The sequence below is a fragment of the Miscanthus floridulus genome, chromosome 14 (genome assembly GCF_019320115.1).
Source record: "Miscanthus floridulus cultivar M001 chromosome 14, ASM1932011v1, whole genome shotgun sequence".
Classification (NCBI taxonomy): domain Eukaryota; kingdom Viridiplantae; phylum Streptophyta; class Magnoliopsida; order Poales; family Poaceae; genus Miscanthus; species Miscanthus floridulus.
The window spans coordinates 15,129,015-15,139,236 of record NC_089593.1 but is presented as its reverse complement, the minus strand read 5'-3'; the positions used below and the strand labels follow the sequence as shown (position 1 = coordinate 15,139,236).

Sequence of the window (10,222 nt, the reverse complement as noted above, 5' to 3'; positions counted from 1 at the left end):
TGCAGGAGTCTAGTAGGACTGCGGATGCGGAAGAGTAGAGTCAACCCAAGCCGTCCGGAGAGGAGCAGGGGAATGGCGACGCCTCGCCGGCTCATCCGGGAGCGCGCCGAGGCGGCGGTGGCTTCCCTCGTGGCAGTCCGCCCCCACGAGATCCCCCCGTTGATGAGCGCGGCCGCCACCTTCTTCTTCGTAAGCCAACCTTTGATCCATCTCTCGCCGTAGTCCTCGCGCCCCGTTCCTGCAAGGTTACGATACGCCATCTGAATTGTCTGTGCTGGAGACGCAGATCCTGAGCGCCTACTTCGTGGTGCTGCCGCTGCGGGACGAGGGCGCCATCTCCCTGGGCCTCGACACCCTCCCGGGCCTCTTCGCCGGCTCCCTCCTCCTCACCGTCGTCTCTGCCCCCATCGCCTCCCTCGCCTTCTCCCTCCCCTCCATACCCAAGCCCAAGGTTCGTCCGTCCGTGCCACCTCCCTTTCCTAGCTTGGGCGCATCCATTGGTTTGGGAATCATAAAATTAACCCCGGTGATAAATTGATAATGTGGGTCTGTACTGGTCAGCTGGCCTGTTAATTAATCCTATAGAAATCAAGTAATGACCCCATTGGTACAATAGAGATGCCCCAGTGGAATTGATGGCTGGCTCCACACCTGGTCTGGTTCAATCATTTCCCTCACGGTTGATTCATGGTTTCTTGTTTCGTCGTACACAATAATTAGGATTTTTTTGTTGTTCAAGCTCTAAAGATGGGATCTTTGTCTTTGTTATGTTGCGAGATGAAGGTGGACTGCTGGCCCTCCTTTGTCTGTGGAATTCTTGCATTATTTGTGTTGCTTTTATGCACTGCTGGTCTGCTATTAAAAGTGATCCTGGAAGACTTGTTTGTTGCACTTGCTGCTTATAAGTGTAAAAATAGTGAAGTTAGTTGAATGATTATGGCCAGTTTCTCTTAAAAGATTTCCCCCTTTGGTATTGATTGTTTGATTTATCTGTTTTTATTTTCATTTTTAGTAAGAACTTTTCCATTTTCAGAATCCAGATAATTTTGTAAAACTATTGACATAGTAGAAATTACATTGCAATTATTCTTTTATAAGGATACAGGCTCATTTTATCATGTACATATCTTCTTTCAGGCTTTGGTGATGATACACAGGTTTTTCAGCATATCTCTTCTTGCATTTTTTTTGCTTTGGTATACCTCTACACCAGGGCAGTCCGGATCTACCTCCCAGGTAATAGACGCTGATGAACATTTGCTGTCCATATCCATCAATATTGCCACATTTCCTTGTGATCTTTGGAAAACTAAATGTCCAAGAATACTTCTTTCACTTCACCACTTCCTATGTGCGTCAAATTTTCTTTTATTGGAATCTTGAGCAACAATTCCTGACACAAAAGAGTTGTTGCCCTATGTTCTCTTGTCTGATGATGAAGTCAAGTGAAGGAGGTTCAGACAAACCTGCGGGATGGAGAAATCAGAGCTGGTTCTACATAGTTGTGAGAATAAGTTTGTTTCTTTGGGTATGTCCTTTCCTAATGACGACATGATGCTGTTCATGTTTTAAAGACCAAAGATGATAATTGATTTGAATAACTCTCTTAATCTGAAGGTTGCTTTGCTAAATCTCATTACAATATCGTCAACTTGGGCAAGGGTAATTGATGTCATGGACAGTGAGGTACCATTTACTATTGCGCCAATAATCATGTAGTTCTTATTTCTTACTGCCTGTTCAACCCTTTTCTTGTTCTTCAGTTTCTTATTTCTCTTTTAGTTCAGTCAGGTTCAAGATTATTTGGTTTTATTGGGGCTGGTGCTACGCTAGGGCAACTCTTTGGTTCATTGTTTGCTGCAAGTATGGCATGGTTGGGACCATGTATGTATCATTCTCTTGAGTAAATTAATGAGTTTGTTTCATGGAATGTGACTTCACATCTCCCAATTGTTCCTCAGTTCTGCTCCTATTTTCCTCACTCTTGATGGAACTTGCTGCGCTGTCATCAAAAGGAATTTGTATTGATGGAAATCATGCTTCAGCTGAATTATGTCAAACAGGGTATGAAATCCTTTTGGACACTAATTACATGTTATCCATTCATCTTCTTGATAAGTTTGACCTGGGCAATCTATATGTTTTATAGAAAACATTTCTGGGTCCATTTCCATTATCAAACTTTGAGCCACAAGCATTGTCTTTCTATTCATGATCAACTATTTCTTTGTGACAATCTATATTGACAATTTGTAGTACAGACCTCTATTAGAAAAGTCGGCTTTTGCAATAAATATATAGGCTTCACTGATGATTTATTTTATATTCTGCTGCTTCCCATATTCGTGGGTTGCAATCTTAGACTTTCCAATCTATTGCTAACTGCAGGGCAGGACAAGCTCCTAATACCGTGGCTGATGATGAAATGTCTTCACTGGTCACTTCACCTAGACCAGCGATCCAATCTCAAAAATCTAAACCTGAATTTTTCATAATGTTTGAAGGTTTCTGGCTGATCTTGCGATCGCCCTACCTGATATACATATCGCTGTTTCTTTGGTTAAGTGCAGTTGTCTCATCTGTATTTTACTTTCAGGTATGATTATTCTGTATATGTGTATTGCCATGCATCATTGACCTTGTTTCTTTATTACATATCATAATACAAATGAGTCATCTTCTCCCAATTACCTCTTCTCCATGGTTTTCAGAAAGTGACGATAGTTGCTACTACAATATCAAGCCCAACGGCCAGAAGGAGAACGTTTGCTCTGATAAACAGCTTTATAGCAGTTTTTATTCTTGCGGGACAACTCACTTTGACGGTATTTTGCATCTACTGATTATTCTCAGTTCACTCTATGCCAGTAGTCCCAATACATTATGATATTGATACATAACCAAAAGTGAAACTGATGAAGTCTAGTCCTTTAGCAGACATTTTTATTTTATTTTATTAATTGTTGGTATGTTTTTGACAAATATTTCAGGGTCATATTCTTACAGTAGCTGGTATCACAGTTGCTATCTGTGCATCTCCCTTTGTTGCTGCCTCAAATTTGGTTGCCCTTGCTGTATGGCCAACTTGGGTTGCTGTTGCTATCACTGAAACAATTAGAAAGGTATCAGTTTAATAGCTATTGTAGCCAACATGCTTACTATCAACAACAATAACAAAGCCTTTAAGTCCCAAACAAGTTGGGGTAGGCTAGAGTTGAAACCCAGCAGAAACAATCAAGGTTCAGGCACGTGAATAGCTGTCTTCCAAGCACTCCTATCTAAGGCTAAGTCTTTGGGTATATTCCATCCTTTCAAGTCTTCTTTTATTGCTTCTACCCAAGTCAACTTCGGTCTTCCTCTGCCTCTCTTCACGTTACTATCCTGACTTATGATTCCACTACGCACCGGTGCCTCTGGAGGTCTCCGTTGGACATGTCCAAACTATCTCAACCGGTGTTGGACAAGCTTTTCTTCAAATGGTGCTACCCCTAATCTATCACGTATATCATCGTTCCGAACTCGATCCCTTCTTGTATGACCGCAAATCCAACGCAACATACGTATTTCCGCGACACTTATCTGTTGAACATGTCGTCTTTTCGTAGGCCAACATTCTGCACCATACAACATAGCAGGTCTAATCGCCGTCCTATAAAACTTGTCTTTTAGCTTCTGTGGTACCCTTTTGTCACATAGGACACCAGATGCTTGCCGCCACTTCATCCACCCTGCTTTGATTCTATGGCTAACATCTTCATCAATATCCCCGTCTCTCTGTAGCATTGATCCTAAATATCGAAAGGTATCCTTCCTAGGCACTATTTGACCTTCCAAACTAATATCTTCCTCCTCTTGAATAGTAGTGCCGAAGTCACATCTCATATACTCAGTTTTAGTTCTACTGAGTCTAAAACCTTTGGACTCCAAAGTCTCCCGCCATAACTCCAGTTTCTGATTCACTCCTGTTCGGCTTTCATCAACTAGCACTACATCGTCTGCGAAAAGCATACACCAATGGATGTCCCCTTATATGTCCCTTGTAACCTCATCCATCACTAAGGCAAACAAATAAGGGCTCAAAGCTGACCCTTGATGTAGTCCTATCCTAATCGGAAAGTCATCCGTGTCTCCATCACTTGTTCGAACTCTAGTCACAACATTGTTGTACATGTCCTTAATGAGCCCGACGTACTTTGTTGGGACTTTATGTTTGTCCAAAGCCCACCACATAACATTCCTTGGTATTTTATCATAAGCCTTCTACAAGTCAATAAAAACCATGTGTAGGTCTTTCTTCTTCTCCCTATACCGCTCCATAACTTGTGTTATTAAAAAAATGGCTTCTATGGTTGACCTTCCGGGCATGAAACCAAATTGGTTCATAGAGACCCGCGTTATTGCTCTCAAGCGATGCTCGATAACTCTCTCCCATAGCTTCATAGTATGGCTCATCAACTTAATTCTCCGGTAATTAGTACAACTTTGAATATCCCATTTATTCTTGTAGATCGGTACCAATATACTTCTCCACTCGTCAGGCATCTTGTTCGATCGAAAAATATGGTTGAACAGCTTGGTTAGCCATATTATAGCTATGTCCCCGAGGCATCTCCACACCTCGATTGGGATACCATCCGGTCCCATCGCCTTACCTCCTTTCATCATTTTCAACGCCTCTCTGACCTCAGATTCTTGGATTCTCCGCACAAAGCGTCTATTGGTGTCATCAAAAGAGTCATCCAACTGAAAGGTTGTGTCTGTATTCTCACCATTGAACAATTTGTCAAAATACTCTTGCCATCGATGTCGGGTCTCATCCTCCTTCACCAAGAGATGCTCACTTTCATCCTTAATGCACTTAACTTGGTTGAAGTCCCTTGTCTTTCTCTCACGAACCCTAGCCATCCTATAAATGACCTTCTCTCCTTCCTTCATACTCAAACGGTGGTAAAGATCCTTGTACGCTCTACCCTTTGCCACACTTACAGCTCGCTTTGCAGTCTTCTTTGTCACCTTGTACTTCTCTACGTTGTCCACACCCCTGTCATGGTACAAGCGTCTATAGCACTCTTTTTTCTCCTTAATAGCCTTTTGGACTTCCTCGTTCCACCACCAGGTATCTTTAGCCTCGCCTCCACTTCCTTTGGTTACTCCACACACCTTTGAGGCCACCTTCCGAATGTTGGTTGCCATCTTCTCCCACATGTTGTTTATGTCATCTTCTTCCTTCCAAGAGTCCTCTTTGATAACTCTTTCCCTGAATACCTCTGACGTCTCCTCTTTCAGTTTCCACCACTTTGTTCTTTCAATCTTAGCTTGTTTATCCCTACGGGCACGCACCTGAAAACGAAAGTCTGCCACCAAAAGCTTATGTTGAGAAACAACACACTCCCCTGGTATCACCTTGCAACCCAAGTATGCTCGTTTGTTCTTTCTTCTTGTGAGGACAAAGTCAATCTGGCTAGAGTGTTGTCCGCTACTGAAGGTCACTAGATGAGATTCTCTCTTTCTAAAGAAAGTGTTGGCTATCATCAGGTCAAAAGCTACCGCGAAGTCCAGAACGTCCTCCCCCTCCTGATTCCTACTACCATACCCAAAACCTCCATGAACTGCCTCGAAACCTGCGCTTGTAGTACCTACATGCCCATTAAGATCTCCTATAAAAAGCTTCTCACTACTGGGTATAGCTCTAATCAGGCCATCTAAGTCTTCCCAGAACTGGCTCTTAGCACTCTCGGCGAGGCCTACTTGGGGGGCATACGCACTAATTACGTTCAAGACCATATCACCAATGACAAGCTTGACTAAGATAATCCTATCTCCGTGCCTTCTCACTCCCACCACACTATTTTTGAGCCTCTTATCAATCAAAACTCCTACTCCATTTCTATTTGCAACTATCCCTGTGTACCAAAGCTTGAAACCTGTATTGTCCACCTCCTTCGTCTTCTGACCCTTCCATTTAGTCTCTTGAACACATAATATATTTACACGCCTCCTAGTCGCGGTATCAACTAATTCTCTTAACTTACCTGTAAGCGACCCTACATTCCAACTGCCTAAACGGATCCTAGTTGGTTCGACTAGCTTCCTTACCTTTCGCACCCGTCGAATCAGATGTGAAGACCCTTGCTCATTTTTCACTACACCCGGGCGCCGATGTAGCGCGCCACTAAGGATGCGACGACCCGATCCTTGATCACTTGACACCGTGCCCAGATCGTGACACGGCGCGTCACGGGGGTGACGATCCGGCCCTTGCTCATTTAACACCATACCCGGGTTCCGATATGGCGCGTCGCTAAGAGGGTTACGCCCCAACAATTTTCTTTCGGGTTTCATCTCCATTAGAATGGCTAGATTTACCGTTGGCTCGCCACGCCTATCACAACCCTCCTCCTTTACCAGGGCTTGGGACCTGCTATGTTGAGACAACATAGGCGGAGTTAACATGCTTACTATGCACCAAGACAAAATTACATTAAGGAAAGCAGAGTAGTCATTATTATTCTGAGATGCTTTAAATCTTGTCTTTCTTATTTTGTTAGTAATATTGTAGACATGATACAAAAGAGCCTGTGCATCTCATAAGTTGAGGGCAGTTGTACTTTAGCTGCAACCAATTTTTTCATCTTTCTATGCCAGATTTGTTCATGCTAAAATAACAGATGTAGTTCAATAATTGGCCTGTTGTGTACCTCTATCAAATATTGTTTCTACTCCATCCTATCATTTCTAAATCCAGCTATATTCAAGAATACAACTAACCTTTGATTCTTTGCAGGTAACAACTTATGTTTTGACAAGACCTGGAAGGGAGTTATTATTCACTGTTGTCTCACAGGATGAAAAATACAAAGCAAAGGTGAAAGATGTTTCTTGGAACCTTCTAAAACTGATTAGAAAACAAAAGGGTGATGAGTTGGTACTTCGGAAATGATAACGCACTGGTTTAGCCCATCTTTCATATTGTCATGACTTCTTTCACACACACAATAATTATTTCATAATGTTGTCAAAAATGGTAATGAAATCATAGCTTCGTGTGAAGTGATCATTCAGCATTGCAGCTCCATGAGATGTACAGCTCTCTCTTAAGATAGAAAGCTATTTTTCTAAAAAAAAACAGAAGTTACTAAATAGCAGTATAAATAGCAGTATAATAAACTCAAAAGCCTGTTTTCAGAAACATTAGACCGTTAACTGGAAAGAGTCAGTTTTTTGCAATTGCCTACCTACCTTTTGAGCATGAGATCCTTTAATAACAGTTTCATTCATATTGGTAAATCATGCAACATTGTTTTTGTTTTGTACCCATCTTGCCATAATTTAGAAGAAAATACTTTCGACTTTTTTTATATAGGTCTGTATAGATGTGATTGTCCAGAGGCTTGGTGATGCCACAGCCGCTGGAATTTACAGGTGGTTGTTCAGTAGCCTTGAGAAGAAAACATCCAAGGTCACCCTGTTTGCACTGCCGGTATGAATCGTATTGTGATCAGTTCATTACTTTGTTTCTAGTGTCATATGTGTTATTTTGTATTCAAATAGTGGCTCAGGGTGGTCCTCGAGTCTTGCTTGCATCACTCGATCGAATGGCGAATGCAATGCTCCATACTTCTAGGGAAATTTAATCAATGTATAATCCTAGTCCTAGTGCCATTCTGTGGCAAAAAAAAAGGAAGAAAGAAAAGTGATTTGCATTTGCAGTGTCTCCCTTTTGGCCTCTTATCACTTGCACAAAGTATCTTTATACATGTGAAACAAGCTAGTGCTGAACTGGATAACATGAAAGGATTGATAAAGGTTGTTTGCACCCATGCATGGTTTCTTTTTTTTTTTATTGCAAGTTCTGGGAGATAGCAATTAACAGTTGTTTGTGTTTCTTTTCAAATGTCAGCTCTGCTTCCTGTGGCTTGTCATTGCATTTCACTTGGGCCGGCTCCAGACTAATCTTGCCAGGCTTCAGGCTTCTTCTGCCCCATCCTATTCCTGAACAGGTATATATATAGGGACCAAAAAATGGTGCCCCTTCATCTTTCATGTTCGTTCTTGTGCTCACCGCAAAGTCAGAGTTCAGGGTTCTGAGTTTTGACTGAATACAGGGAGCTGTTGCGAGTGTCCTTGGAGATGCGCTTCGAGAATGTTTGAACAGACATGGCGAGAAGTTAGGTTGTCATCAATAGTTAGTTTACACTTTCTGAAGGAATTTCAGGTTTGATTGATGGAGAAACCTTCAGAATATAGTACCAACCATTACTACACTATACAGAAGAGTTTAGCATGCAAGAGGCGAGAAATAGTACAACATAGATTAGAACAATATACAAATTCAGTATTCCATTTCGATGTGCACTGTAGGGAACTCTAGCATGCAATGTGTGAGTTATTATAATGATGTAGTAGGGCCGGATTTGTTGGGCATTCTTCTGCCATTTGGAACTACTGTTGTCTTGGCAGACACAGCATTCTGCATTTCACCTACTTCCAGATCCCAGACTAAATGGCTGTAAACACAGATTGTGCGAGGTGGTGGTACACCTGACCTTCTTCCATATAATTCAGAAAAAATGCCTGCTTTCTGGAACATGCCCCTTTCTTTATCGACAGGAGCAGTAGAACAATATCTCACGTTCTTCGTGCTAACCGTATAAGAAATGACACACGAGTTGAACTATAAAGACGAGGCAGTGAATCATCGGATGGGCACAGCACAGACCTCTCTAGCTATCTAGCTGCATTTCATCTGCTCGCTCCGGTCCAGCGGTTCATCTGATCTGTCACAGCAATCCATCCAATGCAAGCCATCAACAGTAGCAAGAAGGCGGCGGCGGCAGCAGCAGCAGCATCTATGGCCAAGTGCATTGCCACCGTGCTCGCCGTCGCCGCCGTGCTCACGACAATGCAGCCATCGGTGGCGGCGAGCAACGCTCTGGACGCCGATGCGCTCCGGTTCCCCGGCCGCCCGGGCAGCAGGCCGCGCAACCCGGTGTTCCCAGGGTACCCGAGAGCCAGGCCGTCGCCGCCGGTGCCCGGCAGCTCCTCTTCCCCGGGGGTGCCATCACCCATGCCCGGCGTGCCGTCGTCGTCGGGTTCAGGGACGCCGGCGCCCTGCGCCAGGCCCGGCGGCGCGGTGGTGCCGCAGCTGCCGGGCTTCCCCGGCCTGCCGGGCAGCGTGGGCGGCTCCGCGCCGTCGTCGCCGACCGACTGCGTGACCCCGCTCGCGGGGCTGATGACGTGCGGGACGTTCCTGACGGGGAGCGAGCCGGAGACGCCGACGCCGCAGAGCGAGTGCTGCGCCGGCCTCGGCGCGTTCCTCAACAGCTCCAGCTCCGCGGCGGAAGGCGACGACCACACGCTGCGGTGTCTGTGCCCGGTCATCCTCGGCGACGTGAACAAGATGCTGCCCAAGCCGGTGGACCCCGTCCGCATGATGTACCTGCCCATCGCCTGCGGCGTCGTGCTGCCGCCACAGGTCCTCTACATCTGCTTCAGTGAGTCCTCTTCTTCCCTCTGTCCTCGATCGATTCTTCCATGGCTGGCTGTTGCATGACTCCGTGGACGAGCATTACGTAACTGACCGTTGCATTGCATGATGCTGCCATGGATGCAGCTGGGCAGCAAAGCCCGCCACTCGTCGGCCGCATTCCTGACGTCTGGGAGAAGCCGACTTCAGGCAAGGAATACTCTACTGGTTCTTCTTCAAGATTTAACAGCTTGCTTTTTCAGTTCATGGTTCACATTATATTACTGCTCGTGGAAGTAGATGTCTGATCTTGTCTTCTCTGTTCCATATATGCAGCAGCCTTGTCGCCATGATGAGCAACTTTCTGAATGGAGGCCGGACACGAATGGCTCAGCCAGCATCATATATAGTTCATATAAGTACACAAGACAAAACTTACTAGCATGCATGCCTCTCTAGAACATGCATGCTTCCATATATATAGTTTAACATACATACATATATATATACATGATAGTTTCAAGTTATCAGAAATTAATAGGCCGTGGATGTACGCACTTCAGAAATTTACCATCAGGTCTGATGTAAGAGCATGCTCTTTTACACGGAAGAATATATTATATACAATATAAGCCAGGTAATTGTATGACTTTGAGCGTATTGTTCCGATCATCCGCAACTAAAGAATACTGTGATCCAGTTATCTGAGGAAAGAAAAGAAAATAAATTTTACACGAAATTGCAGGAAACAAACTA

The 10,222-nt window shown here is 44.2% G+C and overlaps 2 protein-coding genes across 3 annotated transcripts; both read left to right on the top strand.

Annotated features, from left to right (window-relative positions):
* Positions 1 to 8,562, top strand: LOC136504663 (uncharacterized). Of its 2 annotated transcripts, XM_066499627.1 has the most exons (14): positions 1 to 189; positions 287 to 451; positions 1,138 to 1,236; positions 1,442 to 1,528; positions 1,618 to 1,686; positions 1,788 to 1,884; positions 1,962 to 2,064; positions 2,389 to 2,596; positions 2,712 to 2,825; positions 2,991 to 3,122; positions 6,785 to 6,865; positions 7,364 to 7,480; positions 7,901 to 8,000; positions 8,106 to 8,562. In XM_066499627.1, the coding sequence occupies exons 1-13, from the start codon at positions 25 to 27 to the stop codon at positions 7,994 to 7,996; spliced, it is 1,533 nt and encodes a 510-aa protein (XP_066355724.1). In that variant the 5' UTR covers positions 1 to 24; the 3' UTR covers positions 7,997 to 8,000; positions 8,106 to 8,562. The 2 variants fall into 2 exon arrangements, with proteins under 2 accessions (XP_066355724.1, XP_066355725.1); XM_066499628.1 differs by lacking the exon at positions 7,364 to 7,480.
* A 209-nt stretch (positions 8,563 to 8,771) lies between these two features.
* LOC136503089 (uncharacterized) lies at positions 8,772 to 9,774 on the top strand. The gene is made up of 2 exons (XM_066498278.1): positions 8,772 to 9,494; positions 9,614 to 9,774. Exons 1-2 carry the CDS (start codon positions 8,798 to 8,800, stop codon positions 9,772 to 9,774), a joined length of 858 nt encoding a protein of 285 aa, XP_066354375.1. The 5' UTR covers positions 8,772 to 8,797.
* The last annotated feature ends 448 nt before the right edge of the window (positions 9,775 to 10,222 follow it).